The 22936-nt window shown below is 38.5% G+C and overlaps 1 protein-coding gene across 1 annotated transcript in view; it reads right to left on the bottom strand.

Moving 5' to 3' along the window:
• Positions 1 to 4859: 4859 nt before the first annotated feature.
• Positions 4860 to 22936, bottom strand: part of galnt14 (UDP-N-acetyl-alpha-D-galactosamine:polypeptide N-acetylgalactosaminyltransferase 14 (GalNAc-T14)) — a 44072-nt gene continuing 25995 nt past the window's right edge. Inside the window, exons 6-16 of the mRNA XM_081378828.1 lie at positions 21155 to 21276; positions 20090 to 20177; positions 19724 to 19808; positions 16550 to 16653; positions 14911 to 15037; positions 13460 to 13552; positions 13270 to 13353; positions 12534 to 12678; positions 10802 to 10921; positions 10104 to 10419; positions 4860 to 7461 (exon numbers count right to left, since the gene is read on the bottom strand). Coding sequence (XP_081234954.1) covers positions 10261 to 10419; positions 10802 to 10921; positions 12534 to 12678; positions 13270 to 13353; positions 13460 to 13552; positions 14911 to 15037; positions 16550 to 16653; positions 19724 to 19808; positions 20090 to 20177; positions 21155 to 21276 — 1127 coding nt within the window. The 3' untranslated portion in view covers positions 4860 to 7461; positions 10104 to 10260. The remainder of the gene's footprint in view (positions 7462 to 10103; positions 10420 to 10801; positions 10922 to 12533; positions 12679 to 13269; positions 13354 to 13459; positions 13553 to 14910; positions 15038 to 16549; positions 16654 to 19723; positions 19809 to 20089; positions 20178 to 21154; positions 21277 to 22936) is intronic.

Raw genomic sequence — 22936 nt, forward strand, 5'->3', positions numbered from 1 at the left:
TAATGCAAGGGTGAATCAAGACAGTATTAATTTCACTCTAGAAGGAGCACTGAATGAAGAGGGTTTTTTCCCCCAGAGTGTGGGGTCTTGCGCAGTTACAGTTACTAATTTAATTTGGGCAGCTACAGAAAAAGAAGCTGGTGCTAATGCACCTTTTTCGTTCTAATTATGTTAAATTGTATAGGACTAAATGCATTGCAGAACATCCTTTATCATCTCTAATTTTGTTAAAACATGAAATAGAACCTCTGCAAAGGTCACTGTGTAACACCTGCACAGACAAATTAAAAGGAATGGTTCACCCCAAACTGGAAACTAACTCTCATATACTGTATGTATGTATGTATGAAGAAGTACAGTATATATACAATATATATTTCTGTCAGGACCACTATCATCAAATACGATTGACAATTAGCATACAGTTTGGATTGGCGGTATGGTTCTGTTCTGGGCGAGAACTCCCTGCGCATCCATTGATAAGAGCATGGAGAGCTGCAATAACCCCCCTAGGGTTACAGGGTAACAGAACAGAACTAACATAATGTATAGCAGATATCATTAATGTCAACATTTTAATGTCCAACATAATTCGAGAATTTAGTCTGATTCAAAGTTGAATCAGAATGCCAATCCTGCCTGATGAGAGGAGGAGCTGGGGATGGAGGAGGGTAATCAGCTCCTGAGAAACACGTTAGCTGTGAGCTTATATGAATACATAGCCTGGTTAAAACCAGACCCTTCTCAGTTGAAACTGAGTGTAGGGTCTGGCGAAGCTATGTAGACAAATCATTTCCAAAGGGGCGTCACCAACCGACGTAACTCAAATTCCTCTGGGCGCAATTGGATAGTCTTAAAACCAATCAGATCGATGAAGGAGATGACGTATGCTTCGAGTGTTGTTCTTTGCTCCGGTTTTAACGAAAACGGTAAGTTTAAATCGCTCAAAACAGACGCGATAACTGATTCGTTTATATACTGTCTATGATTCGAACGAGTGATGTTCCACAGGGGCATCCATCTTTGTAATGAAATCTCCTTCAGCGTCGCTGCGCTGTCGTCATCATGTAAATCCCCCCCCCCAAACGTTTCTGATTGGTGCCGCGATTTCGGCGGCACAGAAATGAGTTTGAATGGGCTCTTCTCCAGACTATCGCCGGAAGTAGTCTGGGTTTTCCCAGGCTAATGAATACAGTGATAGGCGTCGTATTCCTATAGGTAGACGTGGATCAGCTGAGAGTCAGCTGATGCGAGCTTGACTAACGTGACCTGCCAGAAATGACGCTACGCTTGATACAGTACATAAAATCTCTTTAACATATCTCATTTTAGTTCTAATGCGTCATATGGGTTTGGGAATGTGGGTGAAACAATAATGGCAGATTATAATTTTTTTTGTTGAACTATCTCTTTAAAGAAGGGAATTGTCAACCTCTCCAGAGTGACAGACAGTTAGAGGCAAAGTCAATGAGGGGAAATGGCCAAATATGATTTTTTTTGCTGAACTATCTCTTTAAAGAAGGTAATTGCAACCTCTCCGGAGTGACAGACAGTTTGAGGCTAAATCAATGAGGGGAAAACGTACGCGCTTACAAGTAGAGTGATCAGCAAGAAGGGGCAGAACAAAGGCAGAGAAATTACTGCCAAATCCTCAATTCTTCATTTCCTGACAGCAATTCATCCCCGCTCATCTTAGCCTTTTTTGGCAGGATCGCACATTTTCTTGCAGCAGTAATTTCCTTGACCTTTGTCTCTGGCAGAGCAATTTCATCGTCCTCCCTCCAATATCAGAGAGAAATATCAGCGGGGTTATGCAGTTGACAAAGGAGCCAGAACATAGCAAGCACTGCCAAACTCCTAGACATGAACTCAGCAATAACAGAGAAAATCAATAATGGCCCCACTGTTCCTGATCTTTTAAACGATGTGGACTGATGGGAGATGTGGGTGCTGGCAATGCTGAGCAGAGCACAAGCAAAAGTGGAACCGTGGATCTTCCATTGTTGACCTCTTGAGCGACTAGCATTTTGGAGTCAGTGGGGTTATGCTAACACACAAACCCCGTGGAGAATCTGTTATGTCCTCCCCCTCAAGTGCATGCAGCTCTGCGTTGATGGTATTGGCAGGGGAAACTTCATAATAGAAACTGTTCACTGGCTAAAACAAAGAACTCTATGATCCTGCTGAGGATTCTGGAAAGACGAATCGAGCGTTTAACCCTTTAAAACCTACTTTATCCGCAAAAAAAAAAAAAAAAAAAGGCCTTTCGGCCCAAAACTTTGCTGAAAAACGTGTTGTACGCAGTCTTATTTTCAGTTTATCATTTTTATCAAGTAAATATCTAGTAACTCTAAACATGTCCACCTTCAGATCGTGGCATAGACTAGCGCATGTGGCTTTTTGCTGTGAGACCTTTACTGACTTTTATAAAGTAAACATGAGAATAACTTTTATATTGTTAGTAATATTTCAAGACGAACAATTACTGGACTGAAGCAACTCAGGTTGACCTGATTATTATCCATTCATCTCTTTTTAGAAATTGTGTTAAAATGAGAGTATCAGGCTTTTGACGAAGGTTCATTTGTTTATCTCTCGATCATCGTGGAGGCACATAATACACAGATAAAATAAGAAAATAATCTTCTCTCAAATCATTATTTAATATAGCTGCCCCTTATATGGAGAAGCCATTTCAAATCATGTAAATGGTTTTCAAATTGTATTTACTTAAGAAACAGTTGTGATGATGTTGCAAATAGCCAACAATTACTTTAGTGGAATTTAAATTGCAATGTGGCCAGAGGCTGTAGACTTTTCAGTGGAGTGTTTAAGTGCACTATTGCTGGGGATCCTTTCATTCGCTCTTTCTCCCTATGAGGGAGGGCATGCAGACTGTAGGGGTCTCAGCTCGGCTTCCATTTGTGAGCGACAAGCTATTTTTTTCTCTTTACACTCTGCCAAAAGATCATTCCAGTGTTTACTCCTAAATACAGTGACAGTGGAATTTTCATTTTATCAGCATCGAACTATTAGTCCCTGAACAGCTACATATGGCACACCTCATTTATTTGTGTCTGTTTTGATTTTGAAATGCAAGCATGAATCTGAAAACGTCTGAAGTCGGCATGACAGGATTTTCAGCCCATTTTACTTCCTTCAATGTAACTAAGTGAAACAGAATATTCATGCATAAAAAAAGAAGAAAAAAAAACTTAATTTTATCCATCACAAACTGATTGGATCATGAAAAGTGGGCGTTATACATTAGGGCTATAGGTTAAGATGGCTTGGTGATGTCAGCCAAAAACAAAGGTTTCTTAGGAGCCAGAACAAGTTTCCTATGCTATTATGAAATATTACAAACATTCCAAATGCTATAGATATACTATGTTATGTATATGTATATATTATGTTGACCCAGGAATCATACATTTTAATTAGAAGCACTAACTGTTTTATGTAGCTTATCTGAGAAAAGACATTTTTTGGCCTGCATTATGGTTGCCAGAGCTACAAAAAGAAAACCAAAAAGAAACAAACTAAAATGAATTCAAATCACTTCAAAAAGGTGTCATGGCAGCCACTAAAGAGTAAAAAAGAGAAACAAAGTAAACTCAAAAGCAGATGAAAGAGTAGGAATTATACTGCAGAGTTTACTGCATGGAGGAAAAAGAAATAGCAAATAATTAAGAAATCACGATGTGAGAGAAGTGTAGCCTAAGCATCATTTTCTGTATTTACAAATCCAGAAAAGAATCACGTCCAAAATCGCATACTCTCTTAGTAGTTACTTTTTAGTGAACATTAAAAAAGTATGTTCTACATACTGTAGTATGTGTATGAATGTAATCGTATGCGTTTTTCGCGTACAGACGACAATGTTGTCAAAACGAGCCCTGTTCACACGGATCTGCGAAAAACGATTAAAAATGCTGTATTCTGCCGCCAGGCCAGTAGTTGGCAAAGTTGTCACTTTGTAAAGAAAAGCTGCACACCTATAGACTGAATACGTAATACGCATACGCATGACATCACCATTTTCATAAATCCGTGTTTTCTGTTTTGAGACATTATCATTTTCAAAAACTTGCACTTTGAGACCCGTTTTCAGGCCCCGAAAACACCATTTTCGTGTAAGCGAACGGCCACAATGTGTTAAAAAAAATCCGTTTTTAGTTGTAAATGGCGTTGTGTAAACTGCCCCTTAGTTTAGTTTTGTTCTGTTTGTTCCCAGCGATTGTGTTTCTATGGTTACCAATGAATTTATTGATTAGTCTCACCTGTCTCTTGTTCAGTTCCTTGTTACCCCTTAGTATTTCTAGGCCTCAGTTGGTTCAGTTCTTGGTCTTGCATTGTACCTCTGTTACATGTTCTCCAGAGTACTCCTCCTGGATTATCCGCATTGTTTCGTGTTTATTAAAAGAGGCACTGCAATAGATTCCACTTCTCTTCACTTGTTAACTGTGACACACACTACATTTGTCACGTTTTCATTGTCATGTGACTTACAGCTTCAGTTGCGTTGCTTCACTGCCATTCACAATAACTCCTCTCCTGTAGCCTCATGGGATAATAAAGTGTCTACTAAATGCGCAATTCAAAATCACGCCAATAGTAGTTTTTACCTGCTGTTTTGTGAATACTTTGAATTTGGACATACTACTCTTTTTTTCACATACTATATTGTAGGGGAGTATGCATATTCAGATGCAGCCTGAGCTTTATGTTCATCCTCTACACCAATACACCTGCTTGCAATAATTATTAGATTGATCTGATTGGTGCAGAGCGAGAGGTATGTTTAACCCTGTCAAGCCTGACATTTGAAATAATAATCTGAAAAATCTTCTTTTTTTTAAAAAAATGGAACCATTTATTGAATGAACCTTTAGACAAAATAAAAAAAATACCAAAAGAATGTTTACTTGGTAAAAAGTATAAACAATCAATGTTTCAAACTTCTTTAATTCTTCTATTCCTTTCTATTTTGATCATTCATCATGCTCTTTCATTATTCCTCATGGTCGTATGTTCTTTATATTGTGAATTTTGAAGCACTCAGTAGTGTTAGAGCAGTAGGTCTGAGTTATTTGGTCAGTGTCTGTGAGAACCCACTGTGGCAGCTTGCTAGTTGCCTCCTGATAACCACTCTGAGAGCTGGATAATGATGACCCCACACACCATGTGTCTAGACAGGAAAATCTCTCGGAGACAGAGAGACAGAGGGATTCACATGGAGACAAAAGCCTTTCTGTTGATTGCAAGAACTTACAAGAGGAATGAAACACCTGGTGCTGTTATTCAGTGATTACATTTCATTTTCATGCGATGCCAAGGCTGGAGTAATTGTTGTCCACTGAGACACAATAAAGCTGGTTAATATGTTTCTCTATCTGGACTCAAGGCCCTTTCCTTCGATACAGTGGAAGTTAATCCACCTTGGTTGAATGATGTTCAAGGTTGTGGCAGGGGCTGCTCTCTCTTATTTAGCATCACTGAATTTGTCTTTATCAGGCTAATGCAGAGATGCAGTTTCCAGGCCTCCGGTGAGGCAGTGTTTTCTCTCTCTATCATGAAAAGTTTACAATCTTTTAAACTCAACACACTGGATATTTTGAGACATTATAATTATCTTAAAGCTTCCGCTAAGAAAAATAGTCCACTATAATGTACAAAAGAATTGATTATTGGCAACAAGGTGTACAATGCAACTATATTATTACATTAATATTATATTGATTAAATGTCTTTTGAGGTTATTTTCACTACAGTCAATAACTGGGATGTAAGGTGGCTTTGTGTTAAAGGAGGGAGAGCGAGTCCGTAGAGTGTTATGAGAGGCATGAAGTAGTGCCAGCAAATTCTAATGTGTGGTCATTTAACATTGGCAAAATTTTGCAGGTAAAATCCAGTCCTCTCAATTGGAATCTACTGTATGTGATCTTTAATTTAGTGTGAGGGCGAAAGAATTCCCCGTGCAAATTTCATCACAATTTGAAGTTGGCCATGTGGAATCAACCATTCCATTTAATAAACAATTTCCTGAACACGTCTTCCATTAGACGAAAAATAGAGAGCCCTGCTCCCCAACTCACACCCTTAGTGTGAAACACACTTTTTCTGAGCTCTTGGTTCTGGAAGTATTTTTACTTCTGGAAACCAGAAATCTTGCTGTGCTAGGCTGGTTGCGCCAAGACAAACACTTTGATATCGCCACCATAGAGCCACAGCGATTACACATTGCATATTTCAGAGAAATCAACGTATAAAAGGCTCATTTGTTTCTGCACATTAAGCTATGATAAAAAGTATTTGAAAATTACACACTTCTGACGCACACTGCTGACGCAATTTGTAGTTGAAAGAAAGAAACCTCTGATATAACGATTTAAATCATAAAGAAGCTCTTCTGTTGTGATGCATCATTCTTAACCGCCAGGATTCCGAGATTCCCTAAAAATTGACAATTGACTAGTGTAATCTCTCTGCTTTCACCCCTCACATCTCGATCTTCCCTTATAATGACTCATTCTTACTGAAATAAAGTAGGCATGTGGAGACTTGCACATACAATTCAGTGCACACTTTTTGCATGTCAGGAATCACAATTCTTTAAAGCTTTTAGGTTCAAACTCTGCAAAGCTGGTGGAGAAAAACCTGTGGTGAAACCAGGAGGCATCTTAAGCATCAGGAAGTTGTATGTAAGGAAACAGCAGAACCTAATTGGATGTAATTGCCAGGTTAGACTAGACTACAGCAAGCGATGAGGGCATTTGAGCTGTGCCACGTCTGAGTCTCAGTATTCTCCCGGCTCCTGCAGAGCTCAGCCTTCTAATGAGAAGAGGAGGACAGACTGAGGAAGTGGTAATTGGATCCTCCCCGTCATGTCGCCTGGGCATGTGTGGCGATGGGGCTGTGCTTTATTTAGATCCTCCAGGCAAACAGTCTCAGTTCTCCACTTACTAGCAGCAAACACAGAGCTTGTGAGAACAAACCTCTCCTGACCATCTTGAGCTCATTTGCTTGCAGAACAGAAGTTTGCTCTCTGCAACTGCATGCAGCAGCTATGCCATTACATTATGGACTAATGAGGCTGTGCTGACATGCTAAGTGAAGCAGATGGCCTCTGCAATCCGTTTGGGATTTGTCTATTTTTGATGATCATGTCAGCAACTACCTTAAATACACTTGGATCAGTCTTTACTTATGAGCAGGAATAAATGCAAGCAGCAGGCCATTAATAAAAAATAGGGTATTTATTGTATATCGATGTGCTAGAAGATGTATCTCACAAGTGCTTCGTATTGGGGTAAATTCAAGCGAAACAGAAATAAAAAGGTTGTGCGTTGTTCTCCAGTGTGAGCGTGTATCACACTTGGTGAGTGCCCCACAAGTTTGTGTGTCCAGCTGCCAAACTCTGTTCTGGAGAGCATCAGTATGATTGACACTCTGGGGAACCTTGAAAGAAAGACAGAAGAGAAGATCAGCCAAGGTACAGCCAAGAGAGACTGGGTAGGCTAGACTGGTTACTATGTATGTATGTATGTCAAACTTTAATATGAGGTTCATCATTTTTTTTTTCTATTGAGGCTGTCCAAAACATTATACTGTCTGATTAGGTAGTATCCGAAGGTAGGAAAGCATCAAGTTGCATTTTTGAAGGCAACCTTAATGTATCTTGTGCAGCCTTAATTTAAATTCTAAATGAACTTAAAAATTAAATACATTTTCATTTCTAAACTACATATTTTATAAATCTTTTTTTTTTACAACCTAAGATTGTATTTGTACCAAACACTAATTCGGAACAATCAGGGATATAACAAACACATTACATATCAAGATTATGTTTTGGATGTAATGAGTAAAGTTACGTGATACTTCTTGAATGTATAATATAACAACACCAAATCTACTTTTTAACTGTCTCCCCATAATGCAGTCAAGTAGGCTTGCCCATTGCATGAGAAAAAATGTCTACACTGCAAGCGAGTGGCACAACGCAAAGCAACAAAACTAGGCCACCCCCATTATAATCAACAAAGCTGTCTACACTGCAAGTTGTCAGGAAGATAAAAACAGCAAAAAAACACAAAAAAACAAAAAAAAACCTGCAAGCCAGAAAAACCCTGCAACGTTGTCGTTTTGGAAGAGGAGGAGTCTCAGCCAACTGATTGTTAGAGCTCAAAGCTAGATAGATAGTAACCAATACATTATTTCCATAAAAAACAAATAAATGTAACAATTACTTTCTAATGGAAGTATATTTTTGGAGGTGTACTTTTAAAAGTATTGTTGCCCCAGCATAGAATACAGTGATTAAAGGTGAGATGTGTAATTTCTTTGCCACTAAACATAATAAAGACATTAAAGCAATTCTTGTATTTCAGCTTAAACTTATTTCAGTTGCGTGTTCTTGTCTCGTTTTGTTTTAAACACATGCCATGTGCTCGTGTTTTTGTCATGTTTGATGTGAGCACATGGCTTGTCATGTGTGTTTCCTTGTGCCATGTACTCTCCTGTCTATTGTCTAACCCTGCCCATCTTGTTCAAGCTCAAACCGGTGTGCGCAACGTTTTGCTACGGTTTCTGGGTTGAACAAACATGTTTCCTGGAAACCGTGTGCAACGGGGTTTGAGATATATTTTCTCGTTTGGTGGGTGTGTCAAAAATGTCAGCCCAATCAGCAGAAACATGAATATAAACCACGCGGTATTAAAGAGACAGCTCGCACAATGGGTCGAAGTAAAGTCGTTTACAAATGTGTCCGCTGCAGCTCGATATACGCAACAATTACAGATATTAGAAGACATGTTTGTCGTAAGAGTTTTATAGTAAAAATATAGCATATCAACAGTGATCAGCAATAATGATAAGCCTAATACTCACAATAAAAATAAGGTCATATAGATCATAACACAGTCTCGGAGGTAATCCGTGGATTATCCTTCACCTGAAATGCGATGAAAATGTTGGATCACAATAATTAGGAACCACAGTTTCCACAAATCCATTCACTCGATTGGGATGTTCTCTTTTATTCTGGACGGCAAGGGCAGTGACTGTAACATTGAGCGTATTTTGCAGTATTAAACACGTATTTATACCGATTTCATCAGGCTCTGAAAACTCTTCAAAAAGAACACAAAGAATGGCCTTCTCAGCTGCCATAGTTGCAACTCTTGCGTCATCAGAACAGGGTGTTCAACGCACCACCATTTACGTTTAAAAAACGTTTTGCAACTTTTTGTCGGGGATGAATGCAGCCCTGATTATTGGTTCAGTTGCCCCACCAGTCCTCCCTCGTTACCTGCCTTGTTTGTTCCATATTTACGCGACAAAGATATGCTTAAAACAGAGAAGTTTTCCATGTCCAGACGACACTATTGTCAAAACGATCCCCATTCACACGGATCTGCGAAAACGACTAAAAACCCTGCATTCTGCTGCCAGGCCACTAAATGGCAATGAAACACTATTGACTCAACACATAATACCCATGTGCATGACCTTTTTGTTGTTTACATGGAGACCGTTTTCAAAAACTTGCACTTTGAACCGTTGAACATTCCCTCATGTGTTGTTTCCCTGCGTCGAGTCGGTCCTGTTTTCCTCCTTAAGATAGTTTTTGTTTTATTTTTTATAACAAATAAATGGCCATTTTTGCATTATTGAGTCTTCGAATCATCCCTTACCATAACCCTGACAGATCATGTAGAACATTAGTACCAATAATTTCTAAAGTCCACTAGGGTTAACAATGCTTTTGGGAAACATAGTCCTGGTAGGGATACTCAAACAAACAAGCAATGTTTTGATATTTACAGTGTCTTCAGGGGAATCAGCCAACAAGCACCTAACTTATAGTTGACTTTGCATATTAAGCTGGGATAGAAGAAAATATTTTGCCATTAGAAAATGACATACTTCTCCATTAAGTATTTGCATGATTATCTCTAAAGCTGACTCAAATTTGTTTTGCTTAAGAGTTAACATTTAAACAATAACATTGCCAGACAAGCCCTTAATGTAGAGTATAGCATTAGCGACAGTAATGAGGTAATTTCATTAAGTCAGGATGTTCTGCAATCCCACCATACCTGGGGTGTGCCGAAGAGACAAAGGGAGTGAACATAGCAGAACAGCAGGACACAGATGTAGCCCCTCCTGGAGGTACACACTCGCTCTCTCTGCCTCTCTATCCATCTTTGACTCCAGCTGAGCTCTGAAAGGTGAGGAGAGGCCAAGGAGGAAGGATCACGAGAAAGGCATCTCCCATCTCTGAGTGTGCGCTGACAGTTCGCATGGGCTGATCACCAGCATTTTACTGCTCTCGATGCCATCCAGAGCCATTTCGCTGTCCACGCAGAAACGAGACGCCAGGTGCTCCAGGTGAGTGCCAGATTTCTGCCAACGCTGCAGTAACACAGGAGACATAAACTCATGGATAAGTACACATTTGCTGCAGACAGTATAAAATATCATGCATATAATGTTTAGTGTACATTCATACTTCACACATATCTATACGTACGCCTCCCTGCACAACAAACAAAATGTTTTCTGATGCTACAGTATGCTGCATGTCCCTGACACTGACATGACAAATGTGACGTGTGGAAACGCTGACATCGGCCTGAGAGTAAAGCCTCTCCTGAGGGGCTGTCTAACACAGGGACTGATACTCATATAGCTGATGTCAGTAGGTTCCTCTGGGAGATTTCTAAGTGCGGCCTGATTTATGGTCTGTCACAGATGTCTCCCGTGCTCTCGTCTGAAATTACTGCAGTGGGGGTACCTGCTTGCCATCGCTGATGTTGCACGGCACGAGCAGGATCTGGGAGGCAGGGAAAGTGGTGGAGACGGACAGACAGTGCTGCTGCTGGCGGATTTGTTGTCCGTGGGTGTAGATCCACTCCTGTGCAGGAAAGAACACAGGCTTTTCTGATGCTGAACCAACATATAATGAAATGAAAAAGCAATAGCAATTTTCTTTCCAGAATTACAGAGATTTCAATAGATTGCATGCCATTACTGACTAGAACAGAAAACAGACAGACTAACAGAAAAGATCTTCCAGGTGTTTTAAATGTTATATACAGATTGGACTGGAAGCTCAATAAACCTCAAGTATCCTAATTTTTGATGAATGTAAAAAAATTAAATTAGTGTAATTTTTACTATTCTTAACAGTAATGCCATGGGTTTACTTCATAATCCATCTTTAATAGGTTTGCATTTACATTTACATTCATGCATTTAGCAGACACTCTTATCCAAAGCGATTTAACAATAGAGGAAAATAAGCAATTCGTCACATAGAGCCAACAATATTCATAGTATACAATGCCAGGTTTATTAGAAAACTAGATTAGGAAACAAGCTAGAGCATTCCCAGACTTGTTCATTTAAAAATGTCTGTTCTAATCTGTCACCTCCACTTAAATGGTAAACAGAGAGAGAGATCTTGGAAGAAAGCAGATACTTTTGCTTTCCTCTGAGAAGGTGGTCTCATTTGATGTTCTGAGACATGAAGAGAGAATGACGCACGAGGGCAGTGTGAAAATGTGCTTTTGTGAGCCATGCTGATGAACCGCTTCCCATCTGGTGAGTCTTACAGACGCTTAACAAGGTCACACGCAGCAGGCAGCAGGGAAACATGCTCTTGTGGTGTTATGAACACACTTAAGAGCGCTGAAATCACTTTTGGTGCCTGAACACCACATCTACTGTCTCTCATCGTCTCTGGGCTTTATAATTTAGAGAATAAACATTTTAGAAAAAAATGTTTTTTTACAATGTGGAAGAGACTGGGAAGAATGATAGTCAAAGGCTTTATGGCTATTAGTTCAAGGCTTTGGTTTAACCAAATTATAAATTTAATAAAATGATAAATTATTAAACATTGATTACTATTAAAAAATGTATTGTTCATTTTAAAATATCCTATATATAGTTTATGATTAATGAATATGTAATTTTATTGCACTTTAATACTATTTCCTTAAATGAAAAATTCAGTTCTCTATCCTGTTTGCTGCCTCAATTAAAATTCAGGAGCTGAATAGACTTTAATAGCCATTCATGGATTCAATTCTGAATGACGCACAACGCTGTTTTTTTCCAGGCTCATGTGCAGGTGAGGGAGCCATGAAGGGTGACAGTAGGGCAGATTAGCTGCTCAGAGACCAGAGGGCACCTCTTTGTTTAATATAATTACACAGCAGTGCATAAATGTGACCTGAATTAAATCCCATTACCCCGCTGTAAAAGCTGCCCTTTCAACATGCCCCTGGTTGCATAGCAGTTAATGTAATCTAGCATCTCAGAGTAGCAGCCTAACTGTGTGAGATGTCACCGATTCCTGGCGTGAGAGTAAAAATACACACTACCTTTGCTCCTTTTCTGATCTTAATAGAATAGAATTCCTCCAGCAATGGCAGTACCAACATTGATTGATAAGGAAAAATAAATCTGCTCATTTAATGCTTCAAGCATGCTTTTTTTAATATTATGCCAGAGTCTTGTACCTGTTTGGCTGCTGGTACGTCTTTGGTGATGGTGCAGGGTGCGAGTGTGAGCACTGGGACATCCTGTCCCTCAACTATTCGAGACTCTAGACAGTTCTGTCTCTGCCGAATTACACCAGACTTGGCATCAGAATCATCAGGAACTCTGGATTTAGAAAAAGAAACACCATAGTGTAGTGATAATAAATACTCCATATAGAGAAAAAACAAAAACAAATTATATTCTTTAAATATATTACATGTTTCTCCTAGAAAGCAATGAGTATCAAATGAAAAAGTCAGCATGAAATAAATATTCACCCCATCAATTTTGTAAATGCATGTGGTAGATCTGCATGTGGTTCATCCATGTATATGTATAACTTTATTTTTTTATCTTATTTTTAGGCTATTTAAAATATTATAACTCGATCTTTCAGTGAAAACAACAGACTTCTCTCTGGTGATGTATCCTGGACTTTTGTCAACTTTTATATGCCAAATTAATAAATATAACACAAATAACAATAGTTTTTTAAGAAAAAAACAACAACGTAAAACTAAGTGAAATCTGCCATAGTGGGTGGAAAATCTTTCCCTCGAGACAGATGAGAGCAGATGGTCAGCAGCTAGTCTACAACAAACCAGCTTTAGACACAGAGAGGCCATACACTGCCATGCTAAATAATAACATGGCACTTTACAATCATCCATCACCACCCGCAGACACTCAAATACACACATCACACTGACTCACTTGAGCTCTGGGTAGACATTGTCCAGATACCACTTGAAGGATTTGCACCTGAGACTCTTGCGGAGCTCCTGCCTGCCGTGAATGCTGATAAGAGAGGAAGAGAATGAGCGGAATAAGAGATGAATCTTTTCCCTAATGCCTCCCCATTATAGATACACGCATAAACACACACATGCTATCAGTCACTCACTCTCCATAGGACTTCCCCCGAGCAGCCGGTCGAGCTGAGTAGTAGAACAGTTTGAACTCATCCATCCAAACCTCAGCAGTCCTTCTGGTGTTCCTGAAACAAAGAGCATTGAATGATAACACCAAAGTGTGCTAAACACTTTCCTCTAAAATACGCACTTCAACCTCAAGAAGATCATTAGGATGACTTGCCAATTCATCAGTGCATTTACTAAAAATATTGTCTGTACAGCCAGGTATTGAACAGACAGATTCTGAAGAAAATCTGAGTAGAAAACTCAGTCACATGCTAGGGTATTGTGGATGTTTGTCAGGTAATTGCTATGCAGTTGCTAAGGTATTCAGACTTCTTTCTTTTTTTTGCACATTGCTATGCAGCTGCAAGGGTTTTCTGGGTGGTTCATACTGGCAAAAGTCACAAGATTGTACCTCTCTCAATATTCTGATCCCTAGATATCGCTCATGTCTCTCCACGTATGTGAGATTTTTTGCTTAAAAAACTCGCACAAGTCGCACAAATTTAGCTCTCATTCATGTCTATGGCTCAAGCAGAGCAGGATGAATTCCACGGTTAAGTGTAATATTAAGGGGTTTACTGAGAGGAACTTTAAGAAAGCACCTACTGTAATACAGTTACTGTGAAATGAATATCAAGATACTTTAAATTTTATTTACTTTTATGTAGTTGATTGTTTTATTTAATCAATTTATTTATTTACTTTATAATACTTTATTTATTTTATTTAAAGTGTGGCATGATTGATGCCAAGAGCTGTATAAATGATATTCAGAGGGAGTGGAGGTGTTATATAAATATCAATGATTTGTTTCTGTATGAAAACTGACAATATCTCAGTTCGTCAAGACATTTTATTGCAGGCTATGAACTAAATCTACATATAAACAAACCATAGCTGATTGTTACATATCTTACAAATAACTTAGCTAACAGATGTAAAAGGACATGGTTTTAAAGAGTATCTAGGAAAGCCAGCTGATGCCTTCAGCAATTATTCATTAGAGCCTCTGAACTATATGAGGAAACAGATTTTGTTGACTGAGCACACTGCATAGTAATTCAGATTCAGAAAGAATGTTGTGCTATGCTCTTAATATTTCATTCGGTTTCATGTTGAGGTTTTTCCCCGGAGGCAAAACGTGATAAAATAAAACAAATTTTACACAGCAGATTTTCTTCCAGGCAGAAGTTGGAGTATTATCTCTATCTTTGGCAAGAAAAATCCAACAAATAACACAGGAAAACATTCAACAGAGATAAAAATAAAAATGATTAACATATTCAAATTTACAGGTTAAAACCCCCACAAGGACAAAACATGTCTTCTAATGTAAATAAAAATGTTACATCCTTTATCAGCCGGATTATTTTATTAAAAACTCAGATGGATAGGAATTAATATTATAAGTATGTGCACTGCTCAGGACTCTTACTTAATGTATGTGTTGGCGTTGCCCTCTGGGAAGATGTAGGGATGTTTCTTGCGGAATACGTGGCCGACCCTGCTACAGGGAATTATTTCCAAGCTTCCTCCACACATCCATACTCTGAAAGAAATCTCTACAAACACAATACAATAAACACCAATCACAGTGTGTTTTATTTAAAAAAAACATTATGCATTAGAGCATAATGCTCACCATTATGCTCACCGAGATTGTATTTATTTAACCAAAAATACAGTAAAAAAAAGTATAAAAATGTTTTTACTGCCACTTTTGATCAATTTAATGCATCTTTGCTGAATAAAATTAGGAATTTCTTTTAAAAAACAGTAGTGTACATTCATAGGTGGCTCTCCTGACACCGTATATTGCAGAAATGTACATAAAATGTATGTGCATATTATGTCATGTAGAGAAAAATAGCTTGTAGACGTGTATATGTGATTTACAGTAGCCCTCCAGGAAACTCCCTTGTCTTACTCTCATGGCAAGAATTAGATCATACGGCTGAAATCTCCTGTCTAAATATGACACTGCCCAACACTCATTTGCAATTATGAGCAATGTAGAATACTTGAGTATGAAAAAAACAGCGCTGCAACAGCTCCAGTATAATTCTGTCATACATGCATGGTTAATGATGGGTTAACTCAGCTCAGAGGACCATCCAATTCCCCACAGTACATTGCTCTTAAGGATTTTACAAAGTCAAGAAAAGAAAACCCTTGGCAGTTAAATAAAAGCACCAAAATACTGTAGATACGGTTTGAGAAAATTGATTCCAGAGAACAAGAGTAGCTATTTTTATGTTCAAATGTCATTGCGAGCCATTTCCTCTCTGTGATAAGACAACAACACTAAGGACCCTTTCACACCTATCTTGTTTGGTCCAGATTTTCTGACTTTTCTGTTTGATCTGAATCAAAATTACAGGTGTGAAACCTCCCCCGGACCACGGTCCGGACCAAACAGATGAAATTTGGTCTGACGAAAAGAGGTAGTCTCAGTCCGGATCAAACTGAACAAAGGTTTGGTTCGTTTCTAGTGTGAAAGCACTTTCTGTATGGTTCGGACTTTCAGACCATTTACAGGAAGTTCCGGCGGTTTTTGCAGGATTGCTTGCAGTCTTTTCCTCCTTTCCTGCCGGCAACGATAAAATGTTCGCACAACAAGGATGTTCATTTGGCAAATTTGAACTAGCCTCGAGTATAGTTGGTGCTGCAGGTAGTAATGCCGTAATAATATCAGTATAGTGGTAACGATATGCGTCTGTTCATTCATTCTTGTCAAAGTTACATGCCGAATTGACAACACGCGGACATCAGACGCAGGTCCTTTTACAAACCAATCAATTTCAAGATTCAGTCCACATAGATGATGACGACAGGACGCAAGTATGTCATGTAAAGTTCTTTAGTGCGCTTGCATAATTGCAATGTGAAACCAAACCAAAACTTACCGAATGTATAAAATGTATCAAAACATGAACTTTGGTTCGGACCTGGGTGCGGACTTTCAAGTGTGAAAACACCCTAAGTTTCCTCTGTCAGAGCTCGATCACGGAAGAAAAGTGATTGAAGGTTTATGTGCCATCAGACAGGTGCTCTCATGCATTGTAATAACTCACCAAAGTTCTCCCCTCCCCAGATGTCCATGGCTGTGTCATATTTTCCCAAGCGATTAAACCAGGATCTGTCAATCACAAAAAGTCCGCCTGCGATGATGGGTGTTCTGAGGGTTGAAAGAGTGAAAAAAGAGTGAAACATTAAGTCTCTCTTGACATTAAACACTTCAATCCAGGTGACTGCTTAAAATACTGCTGTCACTCAGGATTGATGTCAGAAAGCATTTCTTTTTGAATGTGGTTTGGGTGAAAAATCTTGGAACGAGAAAAGAGGATAAAAGGTCACTGAAGTGGGGGTGTATGGCCCATTCTCATTCTCCTGATGAAGCTCAGCTTACCCTTCAAAATCACTGTACCCAGAGAGCTGCTTCAAGTGCTAAGGAAGGACACTAGAGGAAGTGGCTCTGGTATTATCGGAAGCATTTGAATTGCATCAGCCATAATCTCTCATTGTGAAGTGATAGGACACATCGTTTCCTCTGCCTCTCCTCGGGGCCACGCACGTACTTTCATTTCATATTCATTTACTTTTCACAAAGCTATTCTCATCTTATTTTAGTAGGCAGAAACAAAGCCCAAAAGCTTCAACAATTGGGCTCAGTGTATGAGTGTAAAGTAGAAAAACCTGTCAAGGGTTGTAAAGATGAGAGAGTGTGAATGAATTTTAAATAATGCAACAAAATGTATTTCTAGAATAAAGGTATGCAAATAAATTAAATGCACACGTCACTGCCTGACTTTAACAAGTGGCATGATTGGAGGTATCCATAGCACAAACATGTGGGACCATTTACTGTATGAGTTTAAACAGACATTGATCCCAAGTATGCCTTAGCAAATACCTCTAATAATAACTGTTATAGGAAGGTCATAGAAGACCATAACCTTTAAATCTACTTTAAGTGTCACCAAACCCACTCTGGATGCTAACTGCACACCACTGCTGTGTTTGGATTCATTTCCTGTACATACATTAGCATTCAAATGTTTGGAGTCAGAAATTAATATTTTAATTCAGCAGGGACACCAAAAAATGCTGTTCTTTAGAACTTTTCTATTCATAAAAGAATCCTGAAAATAAATATTTCCACAAAAACATTAAGCAGCACAAATGTCAACATAATAATTAGAAATGTTTCTTAAGCAACAAATCCAATAGTTTCTGAAGCATCATGTGACACTGAAGACTGGAGTAATGATGTTGAAAATTCAGCTTTGCCATCACAGGAATAAATTATATTTTATATTAATAATATTAATAATAATAATAATAATATTTATATATTAAATAGAAAACAGTTATTTTATACTGTAATATTTTATAATATTACTGTATTTTTTATTAAATAAATACAGCCCCAGTAAGGATAAGACAATTCTCTCAAAAACATTTTTTAAAAAATCGTACCGACCACAAACTTTTAAATGACAATGTATGTAACACATACACAAACTCTTGTTGGTCAAGAAAACAACTGGCTGTCAGTCAGGGTCATGGTTGTGTGTTCCCTCTCACATATCATCCTGATATACACACCACTACTTCCCATCAGTGTCCACACATGCACACACGCGCGCACACACACAGCTCTCAGTCACTCAGTTATCACCGATCTCTTCTGCATCTGTTGGCGGATGGGCTGTGAGAAACCCAGGCCGGTGCACAACACACGCAGGAGCAGACGGGATCTGAGCCTCTCTCAGCCTGACTGCCTGCTTATCAGAGCTATTAACAGCCTTCATTACAACAGCCTCTGAGAGAGCTAGGAACAATGTGGATTACACCACAACAAGAGGAGAGAGAGACAATTGAGAAGGAAAAACAACCAGGATTTAAAGGTTGATATTGCTTTGTTTAAACAATCAAAAATGATGAATTACATCATTTCATAGCAACTCAATACTTTAATTATGATATAATTCGTCAGTTCTTAATGATCAACCAGACTGAACTTCTCAGTGGGAATCAATGCTTCAAACGCCCTTTTCTCCCTTTAAAGACATGAAATTAAAATACTACATACGTTCCTAATAAATGCCCCTGCTCTAACTAGGGATGATTTTCAGCATGTTATTTTGAAGAATTTTTGATTGTTTGTTCTATTCAAAATTAGGAACATTTTTCCACATCTGAAATAACTTTGTTTTTTTGCTACCAAGACCACACAAGGGAGGAGAATAATATTAACCAACTTATTTTTATATTTTCTGAAGAAAATGCAAATGATGCTTTCCCATGTAAAACTCGCACCCACGATGTAAGTGTAAAAGAGGCTCCATTCTTGTGTATTTGAGACCATGACAATTCTCAGCAATCACAAAAAAACGAATCGTCAATTATAATCGAAATGAAACTAATCCGTACATCAAACTGAGATTGAAATTATTCACTTCATAAAATTTTGATATAATACAAAATAATTCTAATCAAAAATACAGTAGATACAGTAAAGATACAGTAAATCTCAAATAGATGAGATCCAATAGATTTTTTTTTTTTTGTCAGGGCATTGCTATACAGTTTCTAAGGTGTTGTGAGTGATTTAAGCATGTTGCTTAGGGCACTTAAGGTTTAAAGGGCACTTACAGGTAATGTTTTGTTGGCCCAAGTGAAAAAAATCTCTATGACATTCTGGACCCTAGATGTGAGATATGGATTCCATCCTTCTTTTAACGTTTAAAGTAAATTTTTTGATTAAAGTTAGATTATTTTAATATAAAATGATAATGTATTAATTTAAATACTTTTAAGTCATCCTGTGGCCCTCTTGGAAGCTTGCTGAGGACCCCTAGTGTCCCCTGGCCTCCTAGTTGAGAACCATTGTGCTAGTTTAATACTTAGAAACCGCTAACCCTAAGTCCAAATACAAACAATAGTTACAGTGATGCTAACAAATGCCATTCATGATTCAATCAAACCCTGATGGATGTTTCCAACTGAACATTCTGTTTCACATACTGTAATTTTACAGAAATTAAATGTGAATGCCATTTCAAGTTGTTTTTAAACCTTTTAAATGCTTTTTCGGAAAGTAATTTGAACTTAGAGCAAACAAATTAAAAAAACAAGAAGCTAAACATGAAGCCCAATAGATGTTAGACCAAACCACTGGTCTCATTTAGAGGAAGGTTTTTTTTTTTTTTTTTTTTAAATCCCCTTTGCTTCTCTTCACCTACTTAATGGGCTCTGTAGGGTCAGCTCTCTTGGCTCGCTTTTCAGCTGATAGTTGCTCCCATTTAAAATGCAAACTCCAGTCGAAGCCTGCGGCAGAGATGGAGGGAGAGACAGGAGAAAGACAGAGAGATCAATAAAGATCTTTTTGCTCTAATTTCTTGTAACTTACATTTTTATGAGTCATAATTATACAGTACACCGTAGTGGCGGTGATGATTAAAGTGTACTGCTGATGATAGGCCAGGGCTTTCATCATGGATAATTGTTAGATTTGTTTCTGGGTGACACCGCTGATTGGGGAGTAAGACCGACGCCCCTTGATGTCAGGGCTGGGACATTGAATGGAGGATTATAATTGCAGTTTTTACCTCCTCGCAAGTCTGAGGAAGCGGCGACATAGGCAAACGTGTCCATATTAATGATGTCAATCACAGGACTTGCGACACAGGTCGGGTCCTGAAAAATGAAAATATTACAAATTGAGACAAAAGAGCACAAGAGACTTGAAAGGGTGTGTGGATGGCTCGACTCTCTGTCTGTTCAGCTTGATTTCACAACAAAGGAGGTGGAAAATCAGCGGGAGCTGGGATTATCTGTGTTACTAAGAGTGAGTGAATGTGCACACACACATCCAACATCATTACACCAGACGCTCTGACCTCATCGCTCAACCCTCTCATGCCTCACAAAATAGTCCAGCTGAAAGAAAAGAATACTTGAGATTTGTCAGCACTAAAGGCTTTCAAACTTCTTCAAACTGCTAATGAAATGCATTTTGAAAAATGTGATTTTATTCATTTTGTTCTAGGTAAGAAAATCTTGTCACTTCTGAGTTAACATATGAGTTCTGAGTTCACACTTGAATTACAGGTTAAAGGGTATTTTTCACACCACATAATAGACGGCAAGCTTTGGCTGTGATCAAACATAACTAAACGACATTTATTTCTCCATAAAATGTGTCATAGTGCTCAGAGAAATTAACAATTATCCTCCATGTTGTTTTTTGTGCCAATAAAAGCTAAATGCTGATTGGTTGTGAATGAAATCACCATTTTATTGTCATGAAATGAGTTGTATAGATGTGGAAAAAAAAACTAAAAAAACTGTGTGCCGTTTAATGTTGTGCACTACTAAGGTATTTCAAATAAAAGTTTATATATAGATTTTCTTCAAAATATTTTTAATTTTTGCTGCTGAAATATGCCAAATGACATATGTCAGATGACAGTGCTGCTAACAGTCAGACAGAACAAAGCGGCAGGATTTCTGTGCATGTGCCTGGCAAGCAGTGCTGCATTCAGTGCCTCCTCCATTCTGCCTGCTGACTCTCTCCCATTGAAAATGAACTGAAAAAGGAGACAATACCACAGAAGCCAAGCAAAAATACTCAAAAGATCACGGCCACAATAAGAATGAGTGTAAAATTGTACCTCTTTGACCCTCTGCAGCAGTGGAGGCAGCCAATCTTTGTTGACCTCACAGTGACTGTCCAAAAAGGTCAGGATCCCAGCTCCCGCAGCATCCGCCCCTCGAACCCTGGACCGGATCAGTCCTGTGAAACAAACACACACACACACACACACACACACACACACACACACACACACACACACACACACAGAGAGAGAGAGAGAGAGAGAGAGAGAGAGAGAGAGAGGGGGGGGGGGGTGATCAGAGGCAATGGAGAATTCGAGCAACACATTACATCTGTTGAGAAGCCGGTTAAACTGACAAATACTCTCATCTCAACAATCTCATTCACAGAAAAAGATATGAGAAGAGCCATTTAAATCTGATTAGTTGAAGGGACAATTAAAGCCTTATGGTTATTATCGAATCAGAGCAAGAAGCTTTTCCATGAAGGCAAGGCTGTTAAATCGGTAGAGCCTGACTGAGGATGCATAATAATTGTAAACGTGCAAGACTCGTGCAAAGTTTCACAGTGCATGGCAACTTCAGCCAATTAAAAATCCCATTTCATCCTCAATAAGGCTGTATTTTCCAGATGGGTGAGCGCACCCTCTACAGAGTTGTTGAGAGCAGGCTGTGTTTGTGTGTGCATGCATATTGGGCCAGTGTGGCCCCTCTGTGTATGCGCTGGGCAGATGGAGATGGAAAGAAAGAGTGAGAAAGACAGACAATGAAAGAGAGAGAGAAAGTGAGTGAACGGCAGTGATTACATTCACCTACAGCTAATAGAGTTAACATAGCAGAACCGCACACCCTGTTTGTACCCCCGGGACGACAATGGGGTTTAAATGCCTTAAACCTTTTAACAATTTTCTCTTGTACAGAGTTGGCTGCACAGGGGTTTTATGCATTAATCAATGCTGTCTAAGCGACAATGTGTGACAGTGTGTAATGGAACCTCGGAGCGCTGGAATAAACAGGGAGGGGGCAGCAAGTGGATTATCATTACTAATAAGAACTTTGCAATGTTTCTTTCTTCAAGTTTTAGGTGACAGTGATGGGTGAATGTTACATTATTATTCTTATTAATATTATCATTACTCTTACTCTTAGCTCTTACTTTGGTTTAGGGAACTTCAAAGCCCTGGTATTAAACTTTTGTGCATAACTAGCTAGGGACGCGACTGATTAGCTTATTTGCATCTTATTTAGAAGAGCTGCACTATTACTTTTCTTAGGGATTGGACTTTGCCTGGCAGAAGATGAAATTAGAAAATAAACCGATTTAAAATGAAGGAGGGAATCAAGCCTTATCTATGGAGAAGAATATCATAGCAACTTGGGGGACCTTTGACCGCTGAGCAACCATTCAGAACCAGAGTTGTTATTGTTAACTAAAACTATTAAAAATTGTTCAATCATAGAAATTTTGCCTTGGCAACTAACTGAAAAAAACAAGTTTAAGTTAAAGCATGAAAAATGTTAAAGCTAAAACTGAAATAAATTGGAGCTACATAGAAATATTAAAAAATGACAAAAGCAAATAATAAAACAATTAAAATTTAAAACTGAAATTAAAATGTAAACTGAAAATAAAAATAATGAAAAAACGAATTAAAAATATGAATAAATACAATAATAGTATATAATAATCCTAAAATACCACTGCTGAGAACACCTTATCAACCACCTATCAGCCCCCTGCAATCATCCATAACACCTTTGCATTGTGGCAGCGAGTTTTGCTACTAAGGAGGCCCTACTCATATTACTGTCAGAGAGTATGAAAATCCAGTTATTAA

Source organism: Scardinius erythrophthalmus (assembly GCF_964197995.2).
Source record: "Scardinius erythrophthalmus genome assembly, chromosome: 11".
Lineage (NCBI taxonomy): Eukaryota > Metazoa > Chordata > Actinopteri > Cypriniformes > Leuciscidae > Scardinius > Scardinius erythrophthalmus.